The sequence below is a fragment of the Prinia subflava genome, chromosome 13 (genome assembly GCF_021018805.1).
Source record: "Prinia subflava isolate CZ2003 ecotype Zambia chromosome 13, Cam_Psub_1.2, whole genome shotgun sequence".
NCBI classification, from domain to species: domain Eukaryota; kingdom Metazoa; phylum Chordata; class Aves; order Passeriformes; family Cisticolidae; genus Prinia; species Prinia subflava.
The window spans coordinates 13,391,173-13,418,821 of NC_086259.1; the positions used below are offsets into that span (position 1 = coordinate 13,391,173).

At 46.4% G+C, this 27,649-nt stretch overlaps 1 protein-coding gene across 1 annotated transcript in view; it reads left to right on the forward strand.

The window, feature by feature from the left end:
- CFDP1 (craniofacial development protein 1) overlaps window positions 1–27,649 on the forward strand; it is a 61,614-nt gene that overhangs the window by 9,997 nt on the left and 23,968 nt on the right. The window contains exon 5 of the mRNA XM_063410483.1: window positions 7,350–7,454. Coding sequence (XP_063266553.1) covers window positions 7,350–7,454 — 105 coding nt within the window. The remainder of the gene's footprint in view (window positions 1–7,349; window positions 7,455–27,649) is intronic.

The window sequence follows — 27,649 nt, forward strand, 5'->3', positions numbered from 1 at the left end:
GAGCAGATGCCCACCTGAAATTCATCTTTGGCTTCTAATGTGGCCTGCTGCTTTCAAGGAAATAATTTATGTATGCTGGTTTCATTTGTGTGGTTTTGATGATAATCGGTGTGATGAAAAAGAAGGCTCAGCTGGTATCTCCAGAGGTAGGAGGAGTCTCAAAGCATCTCCAAAATGATGGATTGACCTCCAGATTAACTTGGGCATTTCTAGGTCTTTCAAACCTGGGGTGTCTGGCTGTATTGGCTTTGGGAACTGGATGACAAACTGCATAGTCTCATCTTCAGGATCTTCCATGTGTGTTCTGCCTGTGTTCTCTGTAAGTCAGTGTGGAAATACTTCAGTAAAAATCACACCCTTCCCCAGCAGAAGATACTGTTTCTTTATCTGGCTCTCAGGTAGGTTCCCGACTTTTAAAAATCTGAAAACAGAAGATGCTTAGTGACCTATTCAGGTCTCACAGGAGCTCTTTTGCTTTTAGTAAGGGGATCTTTGGTCCCTCTGTTCATGCCTTCATCTCAGGGGCCTCAGATCCAGTCCCAGCATTTTGCTGCTTGGCCTGTTTCCCTTGTTTCCAAGCTGCTGCTCATTCCTGACAGCCCCAGGCTCAGAAAAGGGCTTTTGATGTCTGGTGAGATGCTGGCAGAGTCTGCTTTGCAGGCATTGGGCCTGGGGTTTCCCCTGCTGGAAAGTGCAGCTTGCAAGATGCATTATTTTTTTCTGTAACTAAGAAATGGTGAAGCAAGAGAGTTTGTGTTAGCCTGAAGGGGAGGCAGAGCTGTTTGCTGCCATACTATCTCATTAACATGTTACAAACTGAGCCAAGCTTAGTCTGGCCTTTTCCCCATGGGGATGCTTCTGCTTTGTAGTGTGTGCTGGCTCCTGTTATGATCTGTGTAACCTTTGTGTCTAGCGTTCATAGCTCTAAGTGAATTTGGAACCCCTGGCTCTTAATACCTGTGGTGCTCCTGTCCCTCAGCAGGAGGGGCATCCACGACACGAGCACTGTGCTGCTTTGGGGGAGTTGGAGGCTTGCAGGGATCTGTCTGGCTTTCAGTGTACTTGCAGGTCATGGTTAGCAGGGTCAGTCACACTCACCCATGCAGCAGCTCCTCTGTTCACCTGGATTACTCAGCTCAGAGGTGTGTTCCATAATGTGGATTTAATCCTTTTGAGAGGTACAAATTAAAACACAGGGATGCCTCAAAGATTGACATGCTAATGCATAGTGGGATTTTGAGGCAGTGCAATGGAGCTGGCCAAGGGAATACTTATCCAGTGAAGCAAGAAGAGACCTGATACTTGGAGGTGCTTAAAACTGGGCTGAATAAAGCTCCAGTCAATGAGATGAAGGCTTATGCCCTGGCTGCAGGTCAGCTTCTCCAGAGAGCCACGTTTGGCTCTACCTATTGCAAGCCCCAGTGGGTGCTTAATAACTGGAGCGCTGCTGTCCTGTGGATTTAGGGAGCCTCTTGCAGAAGCTGCAAGCAGAAGGGGTCTGACAGCTTGGTCAGCATTTCAGGAGGCAGCACTGTCCATCCACTGATGTTTTCTTTGCGTCTACCATGGAGTCTTTGTCATACAGGAGATGACAGAAAATGGGTCATTTCCTTCAAAGGCTTACAAGGTTATGCATTATTGATGTTAAAATACCATTCACCTTTGCTTGTTTTCAGGTGAGTTGGTTTGAGATGCAGCCTGGACTGACTGCTTGGGCAGCAGCACACACCTGCTGTGAGGAGCAGCACCAGGCAGGCAGCTTGGCCCTTGCCTGACTGCAGGAGAGCTCTCATCACATTTGATTCTTTTTAGAAACCAGCCAACAGCTTCTGTCTAGAAACCAGCCAGCTTCTTCTGCCTATCTAGTCAGCCTACAAAATTATCAGTTATTCCAGCTTGGTCTTGTCTATCTTGCTTCAGGGAATAGGCTGAGTTTCCCAGGGAGCATCTTCTCCCACCTGGTTTGAAGAGGAATGCTGGGTTTTTTTCTGAAAGGGGGAAAATGAATGTTTTACTTTGAAATTAGAAAAGTGATGGGGATGTACTAATTTTAGCTCTGTCTGCTCTATAAGAGGTAATTCAACATAAAATACATACTTATGCAGTGTACAGGCAGATGTGGTCTGGAGGTTCACTTGTGTGAGGACTTAATTCCCTCCTGGAAAGTGCTGAACCTGAGCACTCCAGCATTTTCAGGACCTTGCAGGCTGGAGGATCTGCCTCTTGTGCAGTGCATCTGTCTGTGGAAGGCACCTGGGACATTGCAGCTCAAGTACAAAAGTCCACCAAAAAATATTCAGAAAAATTATTCCTTGGCTCAAAAGGGATTAATTTTTTTAACAAACTCCTGTAGATGAATATTACTTTCTCCTTAAGTGATCATTCCAGAAGGCTGGAGGACTATTTATTGAGACTAAACACAGGTGGGGAATATTGAGAAAGGGTAATTAGCCTCATTTTTGTCCCCCTTGGTCTGTGATTCCCCAGAGCTAACAACATTAAGATAGTGGAAAGTTTTATAACTGTGTCAGGTCTAAACTGGGGCAGGTTTCCCAAGTGAGGAGTGTGTCCTGAGTATGAGTGGTAAAGAGCTGGCATTTTCCACAGCCTCTACTCTTGTTCTCCCTTTCTCAGCAGGAAGGTTGAGGACAGGGTAACTTTGTGCTGCTGTGAGTAAAGATTTTAACTGTCTTCTCTGCTCTAAGTCACCTTATACCCAAATACCAACGTGCTTTCTCAGCCTGATATGCACCAGGTGTTTTGGTTAGGAGAACGTAGCTGTGTTGAACCACCTGGGGGGAAATTGGAGGGATTTTGGCACTTGGGATGCATAAGGTTGCTATTACGCAGCAGACTGCAGATAATTAACCTGCAGGCCTTCTTGATATGCCTGTTTGTCTTTCCCAGCTTGCCCTTGTCCTGCCTCCCTTTCCTCTCTGTGCAGGGATGAAGCTCTGCTGGTGCACTTCTCCGAGGGCTTGCAGGGCCCCTTGCTGCTCACTGCTGGGCACTTTTCTGACACACTGCAGCCTTGGCATCCCTTATGCAGTTCTGTTTCTGGCCAGCAGGGCTGGCTTCAGCTGTGCTGGAGTGGAGGCATCTGAGCACAACCGTGGGGCAAGTCCTGGGCTGTGGGCGTTGTGTTGTGCCACGGTGTGATGGATCAGGGCCCTCCTTCCTAGTAGCTCTACACCTGGTGTAAGACCAGGGTGCAGCAGACAAGCTGGTGTATTAGACTCACTCTGCCACTGAACTAAGGCATGAAAAATTGTGTTTAATCCCCTTCTGCAGATTAGCTGGAGCTGTCAGCATAATGCTCATTCCAGCATGTATTCTTCCTTCTTTGTAGCAGTTTATGTGGCTGAGGGCACTGCTGGGAGCAGATCAACCATTTGCACTTAACTTAATCTGCTACATTTCAGTATTGTGAGTGCTCTGTGGAACCCTTTCTGGGACAGCCTGGACAGCAGGTGTTGTCTTCATGTGGTTTGTGCCCAGCATCCATAACCTGGGGCCTTTTCCATGCACTTAGGTTGCAGCATTTCAGTTGGTGACTGTAAAAGGAAGGGTGATGAGTTCTTCAGTGGAAGTTGGAACTAACATACCCATCACTGGGCACCAAACCAGCAGGCTGGGTGGGCATGGCTCTGCCTAAATATTTGGCTACCACTTTGAGCTTGGTTCAGAGATGAAGGGTCTTAAGAAGGACATCTGTAAGTATTTGAGGCACTTAGTGATCCAGTTTCTAGCATATTTTCCTTATAATAACTTCTAAATATGGAAGACATTTCTATTTTACACTTGCACAACACCTTGTACAATTTGTACTACCAGTCTCCAGCATGGTCGAAAAAATTAATAACTGTTCTGTGTTTTGGAAGTCTTATTATGCAATTTAATATCATAGCAGTGTAATGAAATCTCTGGGGCACAGTGATGAGAGTGAGTGGTTTTGTGTGTGAATTACAGGGGCTGCAAGTGGGCAAGACACTAGCTACTTGTTTTATTGCTGACAATATACTTATTTTCATGTTTATCCCTGGATTACAATGTGTGAATAGCATCCCAGTAAACAGTCGGGCAAATAGTTATTTATCAAGTATTTAAAAGTGAAAGGTCTTGTAATTTTCCTTAGTAATGACTGTGATTTCTTTCAGCTGGATTAATGACTCCCATTTCTCCCCACGAAGAACAAGAATTGTTTTGGTTTCTACATGGAGAGGGTTATTGTCTCCCATAATAATGCAGACCAGAGGATTTCTTTTTCCTTCCTGGCCTGGGATCTGGGAAAGGTTGAAATGTGCATAACCTGAATTAATACCTTGTAAAGCTCTTTAATACTCTTCCGTCATTCCTGTTGGAGTGGTGCAGGAGTTGCTGCTGGCATCAGCCCAGCAGCAGCCTGCCTCAGAGCAGCTTTTGTTTCAGTTTATGAGGCAGTAAGTGAGTCTTGTGATGGAATTGCCTTGAAAGGTCACTTTTAATTACACTTCTGTCACATTCCTCTGTCCCCAGCTGGGCAGTCCTGGTGGAACAGGTTGCATGCAGCTTTGCAGCTGAATTTCTGCAGCAGACAACTTCAGAAGTGTATGTTACAGCAGCTGCTGGCAGGGCAAAGAAAATGGGACTAAGTGTTGTATTTTGTGCCCAGCCATTGTTACTGGTACCCTGAGGTGGAGGAGGGTGTGAAAATCAGAGCATAAGTAAACCTGTGGTATCAACCTGACCTGTACTCCTGGGTAGCTGAAGTGTCTGTCATTGAAGGCCTGTGCCAGACTCTCCCTGTGTATCATCTGCTTTCTGCTTTCTCACCTTTTCTGGGATTGAGCATTGTCCTGTTGCAAGAGCTGTGGCTTGTAGTGCTGGTCCAGCCAAGAGTGTGCTAACTCTGTCAGAGTGCAAATCCCTAGAGCTATTTTTCATTTTAGCCTTGTATCTTTCTTTTCCTCAGCTGGTAGGGGAGACATCGTTAGTTCTGTCTCCAGGCTGAAGAAACACAGGAGATTAAGGCCAAGGGCCCAGTGCTGAGATCTCAGCTCTGCCACTGGTTTTGAAGACTTGCTTGTTGTTGTGTGTGTCCAGATCCTGTAAGCTACTTAACTGCCAGATCCCTGTGGGTTTGTGGGAGCTGAGCTGGGCTGTCATCTCTTAGCACAGCCAGTGGGAAGGCATGCTTTCAGTGACCTCTGCCTCCTTTCCCAGCCCTTTCCCCTGCCTCCTCTTGGTCCTACACTCTTCAAGGTCCAGAAACGTGCAGGGTTCAACAGCTGGGATCCAACCTAGGAGCAGGTCCCGTGGCTGTATTGAGACCAGTCTAGAGTTTGGATTTTTTCCCAGGGCACATGGTTACTCTGCTGCACCTCTTGGATTCCTGCACGATCGAGGTTACCTGATGTTTCTTTCTGTGGCTCACGTGCTCCCTGCATGCTGGGGCTGCACCTGAAGGCCAGCAGTGCAAGACAAGAGGAGAGGGACCCTGCCAGAAGCCAGCACTGCAGAGTGCACAAGAGAGGGTGCTGCTTCTCAGCTTGGCAGGGGTCAGAGTGGGCTGTTGAGATGCTGCATTTGAAAATAAATAGACTGTATGATTGCATTGATCTGAACTCAGCCTCACGGTTGGGGGAATTCTGTCTTATTGCTGCATGAAGACACCAAGTTTATCCTGTCAAATGAAATCCATGGATGTGGGGTAATTTTTGGTGCTGCTGCTACATGACATGACCACTGTTGCCAAGGGCTGTGACCAGATGATGTGTTTGGGGTGTTCTAAGTTGTGATGATGGTGCAGCAAGGTTTTTTTTCTTCTTCCTGAGCTGCTTTTCTCCTTTTCCTACCCCTTCCCTTACCAGTCTGATCAGCAAACACTTCTAAATATTCATAGTGTGGGATTTGTCTCTATCCACATGACTGCCATGGTTTGAAAGGCATGTGACAATGCAGGGGGGAAATGGGGTTAATCTCCTCCTGCACTGGCAGAACAAGGCTGAGCAGTTGTATAGCACAGGCATTTATTCTTGTGCCTTTTCCACTGCATTTGCAGTCTGTGGAGAAGGAGGAAGGAAGTTTCAGATGCTGATTCACTGTCAGGATGGAGACATGGATGCACTGGTTGTGTGCAAGTGAAATTTCAGAACATGAGTGCCTCCAGGGTTAGCAGATAACTCGGTGTCACTTTCCTTGATGCTAGCCCAGCAGAAACCTGTCTGGGGCTGCAGCTCCTGGGATTTCTCCATGACTATTAGCCAGTTCTTTCGTGGAAGTTATGGGGTCAGGTTGATGGGAAGGAAGCAAGCAGTGATTAGCCTGACTTGTAGCCAGGGGAGATCCCATGGCCAGCCAGGCTTTCAGCCTCTCATCAGCATATGGTCTAGACCAGGGATGAGCCTGCATATCCTTGCTGGAGCAGATGTAGCCAGAGGCCCAGGCTGCAGGAGGGTGAGATGGAGGATTGTTTTTTCTGTGCTGGCTGAGCTGTGGGTCAGGCTGCCTCTGTGCCCATAGAGCTGCAGGGCCCTGGAGAGGCTCACAGGCTTGTGCTCCATGGGAACAAAATTGTTAGCTTGGCAAATCAGGGCGACCTCATTAGAGCTACTGAGAGCGTGAAAAGCGTGTTGCTGGAGGCAGGTCATGGTAAATGAGGGGGCTAAAGTAGCTGGGGTTTTCTAACTATTAATTATTGAGTGGTTTTCTAGAGATTCTTTCTCATGTTTATAATTCATTCCCTGCTGTAGATGCCATATTGATTTATAATTTTTTGAAGTTCAATATTTTGCACCCTCGGGGCCTCAAACAAAAATTAACTAGAAAATGAGAGTAAATTTCTATGTTCTGCCTTGTCAGAGGTTTCTCTCCCATTGCCCATTCCCAGAGCCAGTTTCCATGCTCTGGTTTGGGTTGCAGATGTTGCCAAGCCTGTGTGCCGTGGGCTGTGAGATGTGGGTGGCAGAAGAGCTGCCTCACTGACCAACAAATGAGAAAATCAAGAGCCCAATTAAGAGTCCGGAATTGCCCCCACTGACCTGAGGAGAGCATTTAGTAGCTGCTAGTGAGACAGGCCTGTTTGAATGAATAAGCATTCCAGTTTGTTGGAAGGGAAAAAAATCCCCTCCTCCCCCAGCTCTAATTAGCTACTCTTTTTCTTTCTTCTGCCATGAATGTAGAGGGTTTGTCACTGGAATGAAATCTTAACAAGACGTGTGTTTTTCAGCTTGCAGCTGATGAAGGTGATCTCTGTGCAGGGGATGTGGAGACTCTTGTACCTGTTTTCTGTGTTTCCTTGATGGATCTTTGATTTTACTGTGGAGTACAGCTCTTCCTTACCCTCTGTTTTTTCTCTTTTCCTCTAACAGGGTGACTAAAGAAGTGGACTCAAACTCAAAAGAAGCTAAATCTTTTCTGAAGCAGCAAGAGAAACTGCAGTCAGCAGCTCCAGGTTCCTCGCCGACAGTCTCAGGGTGAGTATGGGATTTCCCTGCCGGGCTGTGGGCCCTTAGTGAGGAAGATGGCACTGGAGCCAATAGTGCAGGCTCTGCAGTATTTAATGAGTGTTTGTTTTCTGCAGGATTTCAGTGGGAGCAAGGCTAGTCCTGGAAGGTGTGATGGTTTGGACTGGAGGGAAGTGGGGGAAGCAACCCATGAGTTCCAGTGACTCCCTTCAGTCAGGCTCAAAGTTTTTAATCCTCATAAATCATTCATCTTAGTAAGGGAATAGTGGTGTGACTGTCTCAAGCAGCCTGATGAAACTGCAGGTAGCCAAGGAACATGCCTGAGATTGCCTGCAGTTCTTTTGACAGATGCTTCTCAGGGCTATAAAAAGCCATGTCAGGCTGGGCTGTGACTTCTTAGAGACTTTGGGTGAGCATTTAAATGAGAGATTTTTTGCCTCTTTGATGTTCTCTAATATCATTTTGATGTGGATTTGTCACTTTTCTGTTCAAGCTCCAACACCTAATTCTGAGATTATCATAATGCTTGTCAAAGATACAAGGAGGTCGGGTCCCCTGAGCATCTGGCATGCCAGTCTGGTTCTTGATGAGCTTGGGAGATCACCAGCTTCCTAGAAATAGAGGAGATGCTTCTGTGTTCCAGTGATGAGTTTTATTTAAGTCAGTTGTTTGCATTTATATTTGAAAGACGTAAGCTGTGTATGATTTGATCACACAGAAACAATACCCATCAAATAAATACATTGTCCTTCCCATCTGCTTAGAGCAATTCTCCAATGTGAGTTAAGACTGCCTTTCCCTACGATGCTGTTATTCAGTTGCTGCAGCTGGACTGTAATTCTTTTTTTCCAGCTAAGTGTTGCATAGCTTGTACTTAGCTCAGGGTAGTGAAAGCATAATGTGTGTGTGTGCATGAGCCTTGACAGCTGCTGTTCTCTGTGCTGAATGAGGGCATAGATGGGTATAGTCTTCATGCTCTTGTTCACACTGCACAAGAGTTCGTCCCTGCAGAGCTCATCAATTGTAACCTAAGTGTTGTTTACAGGGTTTTGTGCTGGACAACTTGCCTTGGGTTTGGCTGGCATTCTTTGTGCAGTTTTGGTGGCCAAAGTCTGTTCAAGTGGCAGCTGAAGCTGGGGCAGCTCTGCACTGTGCACACTGCTGGTGGTCCCATGTCTTCAAACCTGCCTTCCAGTTTCCCCAGAAATGGCCCTGCTGCTGTGAGTGAGGCAGGTTTGGCAGCCCACTGGGAAAGCTCCAGGGGCTGTTCACCTTCCAGTTCAGCAGAGATCCGTGTTTCCTCCTGTGTCTTACAGACCAAGGGGAGGAGCTGGGTGGCCTGTGCAGCCTGGTCATTACCAAGGAGCATGGTTACTTTTGCTGGAGCTTGGATTGCTCAGGAGTAATAGCCACAGCTCAGTTTGAGTTAATGTTGCAGATATCTGAAGAATTCACATCAAATATGGGAAAAACTGGACTAAAAATCAATATAAGAAATAATGAGTTCAAGGACTTCTTTAACTTTCCTTCAGTGTGATTATTTTGGAAGCAGCTTAATTAGGTCATTGTTCAGCTTGCTGATGTGTGATGTCCTACTGACAGTTGCTTGCCTAGAACATGAGGTGACCTGGCTGTGGAGAAGGGTGGGGAAAAATATCCTGGGCTTGCATGTCTTGTTTTTCTTCAGACCACCAAGCCCCGATGCAGCACAGCCCCAAATGCCTTCCCTTTCACTACCTCCTGCAGCACGTCCTGGCTTTGTGCAGGGATCCTGTGCCAGAGGAGCAGCAGAGGAGTTTGGATCAATGTGTGGAACAGCACAGCTCTCTTGAGGCTTTAGCAGGATCTTCTCTGGGGCAATCTGGCCAGCATGGGCCCTCTGATCTGAGAGTGCTCCAGGGCATCTTGGACTAGTATCCGAGACTGATCCCTGAGACTGCCAGCAAACATGCTTGCCGTTGGGCTGAGGAAGATGCTTCCAGCTGGGAAGCCAGCCAGGGTATTTTCAGGTGAGAAAATTACCAGCAGGCTTCTGGTATTCCTTAAAGCCAGAGGCAAGCCCCATATGTTAAGCAAATTACTAAGGTCACGTTTCAGACTTGAGCCAAGCTATCCAGACCTTGCTGCTCTGGAGCAAAGAGCCACAAGCCTTGGTGACATGCCAGAGCAGTGCTTGGGGATCAACAGAGCCTGGCATAGCCTGGCAGTTCTTTGCACCTTTTGTCTTCTTAAAATAGAAGTTTTGGGGAAGAGGATACATTTTTCCCTTATGCATTATGGGAGAGCCCCAGTCTATTGCCACAAGGCAGTGAAAAATGTGATTTTGGGATCTTAGCTGTGCCTATGGACACCCACTGTGCTGTGAGCCATTGTCAGCCCCCAGGAGCTTTGTCAGCTATTTAAAAAAAAAAAAAAAGCCTTGCCCTGTGTTCAGGGAATTTGAGCAGCTGAGAGTGGCTTCTCTATCTGGCTTTTCTTCACCTTGCAAGCAGCATGCGTTATTTCTGAATGCAGCCAACCTACCCTGCATTTATTGAATTTCCCTTCTCTAAACAGACAGAAGTAATCCAGAAAAGCAACGGTCACAAAACCAAACATCCGGCTCTATATCTCCACGTTACAAACCCTTGCAAACTAACTGGTCCAGGGGAGGGGATGTTTGGGGCTGAAAGTGCATTTCCTGAATGTGTTTAACATCCATACCGGATGTGCTATAAAAAGCTAGATTTGTGCTTGTGAGGGACACGGGGGTGGTTGGAGGAGAATAACTTAAACACTTGGCTGTAATTAAAGCCAGGAGTACAAAACAACCCACCCAGTTCTCTCAGCAGGCTTTGCTAGAAAGGTCAGAAGCCTTTGGTTCCCAGGGATGTGATGGTTTCCCAGCCTTCACATTATTCCAGTCGTGTCCTCCTGTGACACACAGCTAGGAAATGTTCTGTCAGCAGTGGATATCGATTTGTTGGAGAGGTTTGGGGTTGTGATACTCTGTTCCAGTTGTTTCTGTTGCTCTTGGGTTCTGTTTGGCTCTTGCTGATGCCATCAGAGGTATCAGATGTGGTGAGGGGATCCACTGATCCCTTCTCACTTGCTGCCCCAATAAATGTATGGAAGGCTCCCAGCATCTAAAACAAGCCCTCCACCCATCCAGCTAAGCCTTCTTGTCTATGTGTGTTTAGGGCTCATTTCCTATCCTTAACCACTGTTCCACGACCTTTTGTGGAAGCAAGAGTAGGTCCTGGCTGTAAGTGAAATGCATGACCTGATGGAGGGATCAGTGGGCATTCCTGGTACTCCAAGAGATATTTTTGCCCTCTCCCCACGCCAGCCAGGACCTGTGAGCAGGGTCCATCATCCCTGCACTAGTAATCCCATTTTACAAGCAGCATTCATATTCAGAGGATGTTAAAGCAAATTAAATCCTCCAAGCAGCTTACTGCAGAATGACTCTGTGCATGTACTCGTGAGACTCGACAGGGGTTGAGCTCCAGGCTGGGAAAGCCCTGCACCGACCCAGCCCTGCGGTGGGAGCTGCGATCTGCCCGTCTGTCCTTGGCCCTTGTCAAAGCATGGTGGCATTGCACAGGGAACACTGCTGCTGTAGCAGTCCTGAAAATGGAGCAAATGTAGTTGGTGAATCTTATTTGAGATTCTCTTCTAAGCAGCTGTTTCTACACGGCCTGAACAGGAGCCAGGAAGAAAAAGAGGTTTTTCGCTGGCTTTGTTCTTGCTTTTGCTTATTACCGAAACCATTGTAATTAAACGTGGACTTGCTCACTCAGCCCAGCTGTTGCTTTTCTTTTTGATCCTGCCTGAAATTACAGTGGTGGATGTTTGACCTCCTAGGCCCTTTCCATGCCTTGTAGGCTGGTATAAACACCGGGTACGATTTGCCTTTGAAGCAAGCAGGCACCGCTCCCACAGAGTTCAGGAGGTGCTGTGCTTGCAGACCCCCAGGCTGCATTGGGACTGCAAGGGTTTGGACCTCAGTACAAGACCCAGCAGGAAGAGGCACTGCAGGAAGGCTCTGACCCTGAGAACATATACTTGTCCTGAACAAAAAAAATCCAGATAAACTCTAGCCTGTTCATGATGGATGCCTTCCTCCCAGAGACTACAGTAGAGCAGTTCACATGGACCAACTATTAAATGGTGTGAAAAGCTTCAGACCTTTTCTTTTAGAAATCATTTACTCTGATACATGCTAATTTTCTATCTTTGTGGGAGGATAGGGATGGTGGGAGAACCTGATGCCTGTTTGCAGCATCCTGACATGTTACTGTAATTTCTAAGCCAACCTTCCTCTCCAGCCTGGCCTCTCCTAGGAGCTACTTTGAATCCAAAGCTTTTTCTTGCAGAACATGCTCTTTCTGCATGAGTTGGCTGGATCCCTTTGCTATTATGACCAACACTAGTTACTTGAGATCATATATGGACAATGGTGAGACACTGAGGCTCTCAGTTTTTGGAATCTTCAGATGATCCAGAACAAGTGCTGCAGCATTTGCATGCCTCTAGGGAGAAATTTCATTTTGTAGCAATCCCATGGGCTTTTATTCCTCAGCAGGAATTATCATTCTTCAGCTCAGCATCAACTACAAAAAATTGTTTAGCTAAAACTCTCGGACATTTTTCTTTTACAGGATGAGTAAGACTGCCAGTAAAGCAAGAAATCAAGACCTTTGGGGGTGCTGGAGGTGAATTTTTTTCAGTGGCCACTTAAGCACTTGAATAGTTCTGCTCTTCCTAGTGAATTCAAAAGTTCCCATCTTTCTCCTGCTCTTCCCCTGATGTGCTCCAGAGAGTGCTGTTCTCCCAGATGGAGAGATCCAGCCCCTTGCAGCACAGCCAAATGCCTGGGTGTAGTAGCACATGACATACTTTTCTGTGAACATGATGAGCCAGCTAGGGGCAATACTCTGTGCCCTAGAGCTAGTTTTACTTATTTCCTATTCATATGCTTTTGTTGTGAAAGATTAAATGTGGCAATAGCTGTTCCAAGTAAATAATTTCTCTTTGGGTCTTAGATCCCTTGTTGTTATTAACTTCATTTTAATTATTTATTGTTAGTGTCTGTCTACTGTTTTACACTCCCTGAGTCAATGTGGTAACGAGGTTAGGTGAGTTTTTGGAATATCTTGGTTTTATTTGCTAGTGGAACTGAAATTAATTACTCTGTAGGGATGAATGTGGAATTGTTTGTGTTTGTATGTGTCAGGAAGGGGAAGTTTGTCATTGGGAAAAATGATGTGTTCAGTGTTGAACTGTTTTCATCAGCCATAGTAAGTAAGATGGTGATTGCTGCACACCAGTAAATCATGTGAAACACATCTCTGAGCATCCTCCTTCCCTCGTGAAGCCGCCCGACTGCTTCCTGCAGGCAGGTTTATCCAGGGCTGCAGTCACCTCTGAGGCTTAGCCATGAGTGGGAGAGCTCTGCTGTTTTGGGACTTCGCCCCTTTTCTTTCTCCTGAGCTTATGTTAAATGTATTTTGATAAGAAACAGAGCTCTGAGTGTGGCAAGTTTCACACTCACTCTCCCAGACTCAAAGCAAAATGTGCACTAAACATCCTTGTTTTAAAGTAGTCTCTCAGGACTGGTTCTTTCTTGTTCTCAGGCCAAATGAGTCAATGCCTTCTACCCCAGCCTCTGTTTTGCAACAGAAATGAATGAGATTCTTTCACTCTGTGCTGTGCTTCCCTGTGGCCGTGCTACCACGTGTGCAGTTGCCTTTCTTTGGGGCAATGGCATCCTATTGGAAAGAAATTTAGCAGTGCCTGTACAGCTCTGTGCCTTACTCCAGTCCTCTGTCTCGATGTGGCTAAGCTGGATCCCTGGGCTGGACTAAGTGGGATCAGCTGTGTCTTTTTCTAGTCTTGTTGGAGGTTCAGCAGAATGGAATCTCAACTATTTGAGGACTTACTTCTCTAAAGCATCTGTCTTATAAAATAAAAACAACCCCCCACTAGTCTGGGGCCTTTGATAATTCTCCAATGAAAGTTGTGGGGCAGCTTTCCCTTAGGGCAGTACAGGTTTTATGAGGCTTATTTTCGTGTGCTTTCATCTCTTGGATCATGAGCATTTCTCTTTCTCCCTCTGTGAAAATGATTGAGGAAATTAACTGCTAATGGGGAATGAAGCCAGCTGTATTTTTATTCCAGACCCCTTGCAAAGTTGCAAAGAGAAACCCCTGTATCTTCCCATGTTGGACTTGCTCTGACTGGAGTGAGAGGTGAGAAGGGCAGCCTTGCTTTATGGATAAATCCTGGGATTGAAAGTGGATGATAAGAGCTCCTGTTCCCAGCTGTGCCATGCCTTGGGCATGTGTCTACCAAGAAGCTTTGTTTCCACTCATCTTTTATTTTGCTTTTATAGTGTTTCCTTGCATATTAACTGAGCTGTACCATGTCCCTTGAGTGTCTCCCCCATACCAGATGCTTGTGTTACATCCTTTTGCTTTCCCACAGTTGTGTTCCTCCCTTTTTCTCATGTCAAGGAGCAAGTTCAGCTGAATCATTCTTCATAAAATATGAACTAAGAAAGTAAGGCTGGAGTGGCAGTCAGGGTAGAATGATGCTCCCTGCTCTCAGGCAGTCCTGTTGCCCCAGGCTTTTTGCACAGTGGTGGTTTCATTCATGGAAAATCTCATACTAGAGGCCTCATTCATGGAAAATCAGCACACCAGTATTTTCCAGCACATTTGTTAGCCAAACCTTTGATCTGCATGCTATGTTGTCAGCCTTGTGCCGGACTGTGTTTAGAAAATGGGCATGCTCAGGCTGGCTGGATTGATATCAAGATGTGAAGTCAAGCAATTAGAGTTAGTTACCAACTAATGCCAGCTTTCTCCCTTTCTGCCTGAAAGGAGGTGTTGGTGTGACTGAACTCTTGAAGGCTGCTTGGTCTCTCTTCAGAGCTGCAATCTCTTCAGCTGGCACCAGCTTCTGCCACTGCTCTTTTGTTTGATTCTAGAAAAAGACCAGGAGAGGCTGAGCAAGTGTCTGCCTGGCCCATGGGGATTTCCTCTGCCATGAGGATGGTTAGGATAGCTGGGATTCACTTCAGCTGTATCTGTTCTGTTGTGGGGGTGGCAGAGGCCCCCATTTTTTCCACTGCTCTTATTCCTGCGGAAAAACTGAGCCTTAAGTGAACTGGTGCACAGTCGGAGCTGAAAGGGCACCTTAAACAAGTTCCAGTCTGTCTCAAGCTCTCCAGGGTGCTCTAATCCAGTCTGCCAAGCCATGGAGTACTTTGTTTCCCTATCCAAGGAGTTTCAAAGCCTTACTAATGTGTTGGGTTACAGCCCAGTCGTTTCTGCCCCTGAGCCCTTGCCGTTGTGCTTTTCAGAGCACGCGTGGTCCTTGAGGCAGTTGCTGTGCAGAGGAACTCTCTGCACAGGCAGATAACCAGTGTTGTGTTGGCAGCAGATGTCCCTCTGGGTGTGCAAGGACATGTGTGACATGCTCTTGTACCCGCTAAGGCAGGGAGGGGAAGGAACAGATTTATTTGACATTTCTGTAGGAGACCACTCTTTTTTCTGGGAATCCCAGGCAAGATGTATTTTGTGCCATCTCTTCTCATAGCATCTACTATTGATTCTTCCCTGTGAGGGTGGCCTGGCCCTGGCACAGACTGGCCAGAGGAGCTGAGGCTGCCCCGTCCCTGGGAGTGTTCAAGGCCAGGTTGGATGGGGCTTGGAGCAACCTGGACTAGTGCAAGGTGTCCCTGCCCAAGGCAGAGGGGTGGAATGAGATGATCCTTTTTGAGATCCTTTCCAACCCAAACCATTCTACAATTATCAGCAAAATAAGAGGAGATACACATATATATATATGAGTCTGATCTGACCTTGTGCAAAAGCTTTGATACCCTTTCAAGAGCTCATACTTCAGTGCTGTTACTAGAAGCCCCCAGGCAGCCAGTGGACAATAGTGATGCCTGTTCATCGCCTGACTGCCTGGCTGGAGAACAATGATGGCATTTCTTGAAGTAACAAGTCCTGGGCTTGTGCAGGGTTGGATTGTAACTTTTTTTTTTCCCCCTTTAAGCTGCAGAGTTGAGAGCAGCAGGTCTGGTTGCAGCACCCATGAATGCAAGTACACAGAAAACTTGCATCTTCTGGAAAATACTGAAAGAAAGTAAATGCCTGGTTTTTAGATGCTTGCCTGTTTTGCCTTGAGGTTGAGTATACATATGCTGTGTGTCACCAGTATGTGTTTGCTGTTCAGAGGTCGGTTCAGATGCTTGTTTAGCAGCAAGGAGGGGGTTAAAGAGAACTCGGGAAGGCTGGCTGATTGCTGCTCATGGCTTTCATAATGCAAAGCCTGTGGGAATTCAGCCGGCTTCAGCTTCATCTCCCCCCACCCCCTCCCCTCTGCTAGAGGCAGGATAACCTTCCTGACTCCTCTGGAGCTGCGTCCCTGCCAGTATGGCTTGCACAGGGAAGCTCTGCGAAAACCCAGCAGAGGCGTGAGCGTGTGAAAAATGAGATTTTCTAACTTTCTCGGGAGAACACTGAAAGTAATTTTTCAGCATGGTCGTGCTGTTTCCTTGCACTGTGACTGGGATGCAGCATGTCTGCCTCTTCATCTGTGACCTGCAGATTTCCCATTGCAGGGCGGCTGAGGAAGCAGCTGGTGTATGCGATATCTCCAACTCTCTGGAGACTGGAATGTGGGGATGTCCTTGGCTTTGCCATGGGTACTGAATGATGCACAGCAAAGTTGTTTAGGCCAGAAAAATAGGAAGGTGGTTCAGCAGTGGTTTGTACAGCACTCTGCACACTGACCTGCAGCCAGCATGGTGCTGCGATGTGCACCCTGTGACAAGGGGTTCCATCTAACATTTGGGATTAGAGAAGTGCTAAACAGACAGTGCAACCCAGGGCCTTCTGTGTAGCGTCTGCTTTAAGGACAAGCACCATCATGGTGTTTTTCCTAATGTGTGAAATCCCTTCTCCCTCCCTGCTGTTTGCAATAACCCTTTGGAAAGCTGGAAAGGGTCTCCATTTCCTTTCCCACTCACATGCGTGCATTTGTGAGCCTCGCCAGCACTATTTGGCTATTTGCACTGGGAGGGATTTTTTTCTACTTTCCCAAGTCAAGGAAAAGTGTGTAGCATTTGTTTTGGAAACAAAAACACTACTCGAGAATTACATGACCTCTGCAAACAGATCAGCACAAAACAGGTCATGTGCTTTGGGCTGACTTTGAAGACTGTACAGGGTAGCAGTCTCCATCCTTGCTTTATGGTTTCATGGCCATTGCATTTAACAAGGACCCTTAAGAATCTTTTGAAGGAGTAGTGCACCAGCAGCTTTACAGGTCCTGTGGGACAGTCAGGGTGCTTAGCAGCTATGCCCTGGTCAGTGTTGTGATTACAGGGTAGGGTTTGGATTTTTTATGGGGATAGAATACCTGCACTCAAACAAATGGCAGAGGGTTTTTCATCCTTACTTTTCTCGAAGCCTTTGGAAGTAAAAGTTTATTGCTGAATATTAGTAAGAATATTGGTGAATATTAGTAAGAATTTGTTGGTCATAGCTGCTGAGGGACTCTACAGAGCTGTCTATCTTCTACTTCCTTTGTTACAAACGTCTCCTGGAAAGGTTTCCTGCTGCCTCCTTCATTTAGCACCAGGCAGGCTGGATGGGAAGCAGGTAGCACTGCTGTTACAAGAAGTGCTTTCCTGTCTCTGCATTGCACAGGGTCAGCTTTGATACCTTCCTGCTCCACAACCTGCCCTGCTCATGTTGAGCCAGGTCAGCAGGTATTTGTGCTGCTTTGTCCTTAGCAGGTGTCACACTAGATTATTTGCAGTCAGATCTGTTCTTGAAATAAAAGGACAGCTTTGAGTGCCATCCGGACTAAACCAGCACAAATATCTCAGCCTAAAGCAGTTTTGGGCAGCATGTACTGCTGTGTTGGAACACAGTGCCTTTATGAGCCCACCCTGGCCTCTTGCTGCTGCTATTTTTTTGAGTAACAGTGAGAAAATGCAAACCTTCCGTGTCCTTTCTTTGTCAGGAGCTGTGCTTTGCAGGAAGGACTCTACACTTTAGCACCGTTTTCTAGGTAATTTGAGCCAGAACCAGTGGGTTTGTGATGTGTGCTGAAGTTACCAAAACTCTTACTGGAATGGGTGAAAATATTTGGGACCAACTGTCCTGTTAATGTACCCCCTGGAAATGCCCTTTGCCTGCTCCTGATCACTGTGCTGTGGTTATTGTCTTCATTCATCCTGGCTGTTAAACAGAGAAGTGAAGGCACCCACAGGCTGGTGTGCCTGAGGTTACCTGCGAATCCTTGTTGATGCAATTTCCCAGATCTGAGGCTGGCCCTGAGCTTCTGGGTTGCCTTTCTGGTAGCACTTGCTTCCCGTGTAGCCTTTGTGACTGCTGGGCTAAATACTGCTGCTTTTAGATGAAAAGTCTGATTGTGCATGAAAAAAGGGTTTTCAGTAAAACAAAAGACAAAACTCCAAAACGCTCTCTGAACTGGGCATGCCTAACATGGCAGGCCTGCAAACTGGCTCCTCACTCAACTGCTGTCAGCTGTAGCCACTGCCTGCCTGCTGGGGCTGAAGGCCAGAAATGCTGAGGAGTTCATCTGCCTCAGGTCCTGCAGGCTCACTTCTTCCCAGCCACCCCTGTGCCAAACCAGTGGCCTTTGTCAGGCCTCTCTGGTAAAGAGTTGTATCTAATTTTGAGTTCTTCCACTCAAATAAATGAAGAATCCTCCCTTTCTTTGAGCTTAATTAACAGTGGCAACTGATTGTTGAGCAAATAATTTGAAACAGTTACAAATATGCCAGAACTTCCCAGAATACAGCAAATTTCTTGAGCTCTGCTTTTGTGGGTCTTACTTAGGTGTCACTAGGATGTGGTTGTGTTTATGCCCAGTTCATGTAAAAGAGATTGCCACTGCCCCTCTTGCTCTCCAACTCTCTCAAGATGCCTGTCTCTGAATTTGAGGATGCACAGTGGCTGATTTATGTCATTTACTGGCTTGACCAAGGGCAAACTCCCCAGCTGTATGGCTGTGAGTGATTCATCTTTCCTCATCCATGGAGATAAATGTCAGGGTGGATGTCAGCTGTCTGGCTGATGCATGAGTGAATCTGCTTTCATATGTGCACCTTGAGCCAAATGTACACGCATGAATTTTTTACTGTTTGTGATAAACCTGGAAATGCAGATTATGTTAGAGGAAGAGGCCTCTTGGTTTTAAATATTGATACCAATATAATAGGGCTGTGGCTGTGACAATCTGGGAGCCTTGAAGCATTAGCTCAGAAATTATGCTGAATGCCGTGGGGAATTCAGTGGTGTGTAAAATAGAAGGAAGAGCTTTGCAAAGTGGTAACATGCTTCAGATGGAGAAATAACGGATGGGGTCCTCTTGGGTCCACAGGCTGTGGGGCTCAAAATGGAAGAGATTCAGGCTGAGTCTTTGGAGGAGGCCTCTGACAGTTTTTTAATTTACTTTGATTTGTAATGTGACTAAAAAGAGAGCAGCTGCCCAGAAACCTAGGCGCCTGTGGATTGATGGCTGTGGAGGAAGAGGTGAAGACCCTGTTCCTTGGAAATGCTCAAGGCTTGGGGAGCTGGATGTGGGAGGTTGTCGGTCATCTGTAGAGCCTCAGCTCAGAGAGTATCAAGTACTTCTGCTGTGTGGCTCTTCATCAGCTAATCAACTTGAACAGTCATCCAGAAGGCATGCTGAGGGCTGAGAAACTCCTTAAAGTAACTTTAAGTGTTCTCATATCTTCACTCCCTTTAGGACTGAGCCATGTGTGGAGCTACTATAGTCAGACATGCTGAGGTTCCTGCCTGTGCAGTTGCCTTTTCCCCATCAGAGCTTGTGAATAAATTGTAAGAAGCCTGCAGACTCCTGAGCTGGCTCCACACAGAGTGTACCTGCCAGTTCTCAGAGGGCTTGCTAGCGAAGCATAGCTTTGTGCAGGATGAGCTGTGCTGCTTTCAGATCTGAGCTGGCTTTGTGCCTTCCTGTGCCGGGTCTGATCAGCTCCCTCCAAGGGGGATTTGCTGGGCAGTGCCTGTTGAGGCTCCTGGGCTGGCTGCACAGCAGTGAGTAGAGGTCTGACACTTTGGGCACTGCAGCCCCATTTCCTCCCCTGCTGCTGTGAAGGTGGGGGCCTGGCTGTAGGACATTTTCTGACTTTTACATTACCTGGTTGTAGTAAGTGTTGTCTACGACATAACTAGTAGTGGCTCTTCATTTAATTTTTGCAGGTTGTTCCAATATAGAACGTAGCTCTTGCTACAAGAAACCTTCAGAATAAAGGGGTAGCTGTTGATGAGGGTAGCAGAGAACATCCTAGCACAACTGGGACTCCTCTGGGCAAGGTAAAGCTGTGCAGGAGGGGACTCCCCTTTTGTACTGTGCCAGAGGGATCACTGATGCATCAGGGAGCATCCTGGGAGCACACTGCTTTGAGTTAGTGTGTATGGCAGTTCTGTACACTGCCCTGCAGAGCTTGAACACCTCAGCATGGTTAGTTGGTAAAGGAAATGCAAGCAAAAATTCAGGATAGCTATCTTCATGTAAAAAAGCAAACACTGAGAGGCTGCAGGAGACAGGGAGGGGAATAGCAACCCAGTCTTTAAATTCACCTTAAGTTTCTCTCGATGTGGAGAGAGTAAATGAGAGGAAGTGATTTTTCTCTGCCAAGTCCTTTATTTAGATATAAAAGCTTTTTGTGGCTACTTGCAAAAGATACTGTTAACAGCATGGCCCTTTGCATGACACTTCTTTCAGGCTTAGGCTCCTGCAGCGTCAGGCAGATGATCTGGCCACTGGCTGTTGTGTTCCCACTATTCCTGTCACATCCATGGTTGTTGGATCTTTTTGCTGAGCTATTTCAGTGCACTTAGCTGAAACTAGCCTGGCTGCCAGCATCACATGCTAAAACAGCCCTGCAACAGCTGAGTGCTGGAGCCAGTGTCATGGAAAACATGGAGAGATTTACATTGTGAAGGAATTTCATTCTTAGTTAAAGAGCCCAATCTTTCCAACACGAGCTTGTTTTCTCAAGGCAGGAAACATGCATCAAGGCAGGACCATTTTATACTTTCTTCTCTTAGGTGTGTGCTCTAGAGCAGTGGTAGAGGCAAGGTCCTGGATAAACCAGGACCTTTGGACAACAGCTCACTTGCAGTGAGCAGTCTCCTGTTTTGAAAGCTGTTCTGTGTGTATGTGTGTTAAGGTTACTATTAGGATAAGATAATATTAGGATTATCATCTACTGTTGCGTAGAGTTGCAAGAATAAATAGGTCATGTGCTAGTGCAGCATCTCTGGAGTCACATACATGCAGCAGCTGGTGCCTTGGTCTTTGCAGTCAGAGCTCATTCAGAGACACCATGATACATTTTCTTCAGCTTTTTAATTAAACAGAGACTTGAATTCTGTGTATTTTTTTCCGCATTTCTTCAAAGGTCTTATGTTTGCCCTCTTCCCCCACTTCAGCTTTCGCTGGTAGATTAGAGCCTTCTGGAAAAACATAGAGCACATTGTGAAGTCCAAAGCAAAAGCTGACTCAGCAATCCTTCCCATTTAGGCTGCCACTGTTCATGGAACAGGAGGTTAGCCTTAAATTGCTTCTGCCAAAAAATACTGCTGCCCATTTTATTAACTACTGCTGTGTCCTTTAACTGGTTTTTTTTAAAAAAGTAGTTCTACTAGTGTCTTAACAGTCTGGGAGAGATGTCTTTATTTTCATATACTGGAATAATTCTCATTTTGCTGTAAGAAGCTTTTGCATCTCTTTTCCAGATCTCTGGAGAAAGGTGCTGTCCTAGGCACAGCCCCTGTCTCTACCAACAGTGGCCCCTGTCCTCGAAGGCTTTCAGCTCATCCTCTCTTGACGAGAGGGGCCATGGTTGTGGTGCTGGGCGGGTTCCTTTAGAGCAGGCACAGGGCAGTACAGAAAGAAAAAGGCTTCCATGTCACTCCCATATCCTTACTAGCTGGAGCAGATCCACTCATGACCTCAGAGCAGATGGGTGTCAAAGCCTGATCCGTGTGTCTGAGTGTGATCTCGCCAGTGTTTGTGAACCTGGATCAAATACAGCAGTAGTGCTGGAGGAGCTGCTACTGAGCTGCCACTACAAAGAGAAAAGTGAATCTCATCAAGTTCCTGTGTTCTCCATAAACCAGTCAGTGACAGCTTAAGGTGATATTCCAGGGAGAAAGTAGATTTTGAGGAGAGAGCTGGCCAGAGAGCAGTGCTTCATGTGACAGTGGTGGGAATTTTGGATGTCTGTTGTTCCCAGAAACATGCCCAGTGCCCTTTTTCCATTGGCGTATTAAGAAGTTCCGTAGACGCAGCCTAGTTTCATTAATGGATTTAAAACAGGTTTTGGCATAAGGCAGCCAAGCACATCAGGAGTGGAACAGAAAATATTCTTCCTCAGTCCAAGAGCGTGGAATCTGTCTCTCACACCAACTAAAGCAAGTGACAAATGCTGGTTTTGTTGTGATCTAAAATTTTTCTCTTTTCTCCCTCCCCCACGTCCATCGTGTGCATGAGTGCATAGACTATTTATTGGCAAATTTAAAGCCACAGGCACAGAACTACTGTGGAGTCATCCTAAAGCCCCTGCACTAGAGGAGGAACATGTTGAATTAAAAGATACTTATCAAAGCAGCTGAATTCAGTCTCATGATTGCCTTGACTCCAGCTTGAGGTACTTATTGATGTTTTTCCTTTTAACCCTTATTTCTTCTCCAGTCTGATCTGCATTTTTGACAGGTGATTATTATCACTGAAAGAGCTGACAGCTCTGCTAGTCTCAAACAGTGCAGAAGTCCTGATGGTGGTTTTAAAGCATGTCTTTGAATATTTGGAAGGAAAGACTGTAGAAAACTTGTAGAAAATGTATGAAGCTTGTCTGCGCTGCTCTGTTGGACCAGGACCTGCCCTCGTCCCAGAACAAGCCTGAGATCACAGGGTGTCTTGGACCTCAATGAGGGGCACTCCTAATTGCGAAAACTGAAACAAAGTGATGCCCATAACAACTAACATAACAACAGTCCTTAGAGGTGAGAACCTCTGTCAGCTTGTGTTTCTCAGCTGTACATCAGTGACCCAGCTTCCATGTTTGTTCTTCTCAGCAGTTGCCTCTTACAAAATTCATCTTGTTAGTGGGCAATCTGTGACTTGTCTGAGTCCAAAGGAGAAGCTTGTTGGTGTCAGACCCAAACCCAGGCTGTCGCTGCAAAAACCTTCCTCCTGTGCTGCAAGACTATAGGGACACTCAGACCTGTTGCTCAGGATGTCTCAATTAAGCCATGTTCAAAGTTGAACTGTACTGCACAAATGTTTGTCATACTTCAACGCCTGTTGATGGGAAGAATAATATTCTTAGAATCCTAGAATGATTTGGGTTGGAAGGGATCTTAAAAGGATCATCACATTCCACCTCCCTGTCTTGGGCAGGGATACCTTGCATAAGACCAGATTCCTCCAAGCCCCATCCAACCTGGCCTTGAACACTTCCAGAAATAGGACATCCACAACTTCTCAAGGCAAGCTGTGCCAATGCTTTTCCACCCTCACAGTGAGGGTTTTCTTCCTAGTAACTAATCTAAACCTCATTTCTTTCAGTTTAGAGCCATTTTCCCTTGTCTTATCACTACCTGCCCATCAACCACGATGGATGATGAATGTCCTGGTGCAAAGCCTCACGTGCAAGGGTTGAACAACTAACAAATGCTAGAATGAAGTTAATTCCATGAAGGGCCCTGTTTTTAACTTCTTAACATACAAAATTCTTTGTAGCTGCAGTTTGACAGGGTTCTGTTTCTTGCAACAGGGGTCACTGCTTCCATACAGTGCTAGAGTTGGTTTATCCTATTTTTACTGAGCTGCGAAAGTTGTTTTTCTAGTATGCTGTAACTCTACTTGCTTCCCCACCCTTAGACTCCATCTGTACACTTCAAAATAGAAGGAGGAAGAGAGCAGAGAAAGAACAAAGGCTCATAGTACGAATGGAAGGAAACTAGGGAAATGCAGGAGGAAATGGACAGTGAGAAATACAAAAAAATCCAGCTGTGCTGAATGCATGGGATGTGAGTGCACAGGGATGCTTTCTACTTGTATTCAGAGCTCAAGACCTGCATTGTGGAGCTGAACTTTCCTTTGAGTCAGTGACCTATTCACACACCTAACAATGTCCATTATGTACAGTCAGCCTGTTTATGCCCTGTGCAGGGCTTTCATACCTTTTTTCCACGTACAATAAAAGTATTTACAAAATGGCCAGGCTGAGCTCAATTTTGCTGTGCGAGCTCTTGACCATTAGCTTTCAGCAAGCATCTTGTCACTTCAGAAAGATTTAAGAGGACAAACTGTGATGACAAGATGCTCAAGGAGAACATCTGCTGATGAAAACACTTCCTAGCTGACTGGTAGCAAATGTCTCTTTCCTTTGAAGGACAGGGAGAGGGGAGGGAGGTAGCAAGAATTGGGTTGCTGCCCCTCATGGAGTTGTAATGATCAAATTGATACTGTGAGGCAGCCTGAAGAGGTGAGACCAGAGCAATGCTTGATGGCAGTGTGGGACCAGCCTGGCAGCAGTGCTTGTGCATCACTGTGGGGTGAGAACAGTGGAGAGGGGAAGCCCTGGGAACTAGAGGAGAACATCTCTGCCATGGACACCCAAGCAGTGCTGTGCTGCCTTCACCCTTGCTGTAGAATAGGTGGGGCTGTCAGCCCATGGGAGAGCTATGCTTATGTTTGTTCTACAGCTGCAGAGGAACCAGCTGGCCTATGTTTAATACACAAGGGGATCCCCCAGGAGGCTTTGTATGCTCTCTGTGGAGTTTGGGGCAGCAGCTGCAGAAGTGCCTAAGTGTGCTCCTCAGCAGAGATATCCTCTGTGACCTTGGGCAGCCCAAGGTCTTAGCCCTGTTGCTTGGAAACAGCTCCCACCTCCACTACAAAATTCAGCATGAGTTTTTGGATCACATGATGGCTCTGATTAACATGAGAGCTCAGGTACAGCTTTTGGGGTAGGAGGAATCGTGGCTTGACCTTAGCCTGTAGTTTTCAGCACAAGGATGTAATTCTCAGTTGAAGGAGGTGCTCTTTGACCTTGCCCACCAAGAAGCAGCTGTAAGCAGTGACTGAAAGCTGAAGCTAGAAATAAGGTACATATTCATGGTGAGAGCAATTTGGGCATTGGAGCAAGTCTGTGCAGGCACTGGTGCTTTCCCCTATTTAAAGAGAGAAGGCATTTCGGCAACTTGCTTGTTCTGTCTTATGCCCTTGTTTAACCACCACTCATTCAGTTAGAGCCACTTAGCAGCTTTTAAGGCATTTCTTTAGGGGAAAAAAAGAATTCTACACATTCAGGAAAACATCTGTCATCGCTGGGAGCAGAAGCTGTAGCTAACGTGGTCCCTAGAGCACGTGGGAGAGTTCCAGTTCATTACTGTCTCTCTGCAGTCACTTCTGAGAGAGCAGAACTGGTTGTGAAGGTGAAGAAGGATTTAGCAACATTGCCCAACATTTAGAAAAAGAAAAAAATCAAGGGGTGCCTCTCTGAAACTTCAAATGTGTGCACAGCACATGACACACAAGGAGTGTTTTTATTAATGTTTGTTTTCAGGAAATTGTGTTGCTTTGTAAGCTGAGCTCTTTTAAGTGTCTTAAGTTTGGCACACTACAAGCTGGGCTGTAGCAGGCACTTCTGGAAGTTGTCAGCCTGAGCTGTATTTTCCTGACTCAGATCCTTGCAGTAAGAACTGAGGAATGGAGCATATAAATGGAAAAAAAAATAGAAGCTACAGTGCAGCTAGATAATGTCAAACTTGTCATTGCTTTTAATATTCATTGCCAGGCACAGCCATCACACTATGTCAGTTTTAACTTAAGCAACCCTTAGTCCTAGTCATCTTCTGCCTGTGTACATGAAAGGGATGACTGAGCTCGCAGCTGCTAAAGGCATCTCTCAATTACTTATATTTCACTGGGTATTTAAAGATTAGGTCAGGACGTAGAGGATGAAAGGGTTTTTCTGTATCTTTTAATATGAAACTTGCATTTGCAGTTATGAAAAAGACCAAAGACTGAAGTGTCTAACATGCTCCTCTTTTCCCTGCTGCTTCCTCCAAATGGTGTGGGGGTAGGGAAGCATGTGGAGATCCTACAGGGAATAAAACAATGTTCCTCTTGGTCTACTGCTTACCACAGCCCAGCCCTGTTTCCCAAAATTGATGGGTAAGGATGTGCTGTGCTGAAGTTCTCATGACATAGCCTTGCTTGCAATGCAGGAGACCAAGCAACGTACAGGGAATTAAATATATGGGGCTTTGCACACTTTAAATATGGACAACAAAGGGGAGGATGTAATGTGAGAAGCACTGAGAGATTCCTGTAGTCTCCTGCTTTTGCTCTTTCAGCTGATGATCAAACGCTTTTTGGAAAAGGACCTCTTCATTAGCATTGTGATGCTCCAGCTCTTCAATCAATAAATAGTCATCCTTAGGATCTCCAGAAAATAATTTGGCAAAATCAGAGAGGACCAGATTAACCTTGTCCTAAACTCAGAGAAGGAAGAAAAGAGTTTGGAGAAGATCTTCCATCTGTCTCTATTGAAAACTGTGGGAAGGGGGTTGAAAGGCATGGATCCCAGTGTTAAACAAAGCCAGCAGCTTTCATATCCCCTTTAAAGCAGACACACATGGCAGGAACAAAGATGCTCCCCTTGCTGTAGCTGCATGACCTCAGAGATGAGCAGTGTACAGACTGCACTCGCCCCAGCGTGTGCTCAGGAGAGGGGTGTGAGCTGTTCCCACACACCCATCTCCAGAGCAGCCTGAAACCATGTTTAACGTTCTGCTGCCAGCCCTTCATTGTTATGTCAGCAGGTTGAAACAAGTGATGAAGTTGCTTGAAGAGGATTAGATGGTGAGCAGGTTGTGTGTGGTGTAACAGACTTACCCAGTGTCTTGGGGTGCTTGCTTTGTTGGTAGCATAACTGGACACAGAAAACTCTGACTTCATGACCCATAGATTTGGGGATGTGGGGGAAAGCTGGGCACACCAGACCCAGCACCCTCTGTAGAGGCACATAATGTGGATGAGGAAGACATGAGGCAAAGCCAGCGTGTCTGGAGAATAGTGGAGATGCTGAGCAGCCCAGGCACAATGCTGCTTTGGGGAGGCTGAGTGAATCTGTGCCTCCTGCTGCTGGTGTGCCCCAAACCAGCTTGGATTTTCCATGTGGCTCTGGGTGCAGCCACCCCATGCAGGGTGAAGACCTGGGGGAAACCTTGTAGCTAAAAATGCCCTTTGTTATTTGTCTGATCTTGCCTCCAGGCCCTGAGGCTATTACAACTGGATAAGTTAAAAAAGCAAAGGAATCATGGCACAGCAAGGAAAATCCCTTATCTGGATTAGACACGCAGCTGAGTTCCTGACACTTCCACAGCACAGCCAGGCTTTCTTAGCCAGGCTGCACTTACAGGTGGTGAACAATCCAAAGAAGTGCAAGGTGAAGAGAAGGTGACCCTGGTAGCCAGGTATAGCTAGGAGCCAGTACATTGGCTCTGCCTCTGAGTTTGCTGTGTGACTTCATCTCTGTGTACTGCTCTTTTCTCCCCCAAGTTGCAGGGTGTGCCTCACACCCACAGAGGACTGAGAGATTGTGTCTGTCCTCTTCTGAAGTGCAGCATCATTCCTTGTGGTGCTTTAAGCCTGAGTTAATACCTCCAGATCACCTTTCCTGTTACAAACCACCGTCACCTGTAACTTTGGCCTCTCTGCTCCTGTGTTCATGCCCCAGCAGTCTTTTGTGGCTCCTGAGTTTGAAAGAAGTGCTTGCTGCTTCCCACCTTCATCTCAATCAAATGTGCAAGGTCAGGAAGCCAGCAGGGAAAGCCAGCCTTAGCTCAAAGGAGAGGAAAGAGGTAAAATAAACACTTGCCTTCTGAAGCTGCTACTTGGGGCTGTACTGATGCAGACTTTCCCATCTGCTCTGTTCTCTGTGGAGCTGAGCACAGCAGGGTCTGCTCAAGCATCACCCCACCTGGGAGATGCTCCTGTAGGATTCTGCTGTGAGGAAGAAGAAAACTGAAGGGGGATTTTGTTCATAATCTGAGAATCCTGCTTCTAAGCAGTGCCTTTAGGCATATATATATTTGCCATATAAATGGCAGAAACTGACAGTTTTTCTT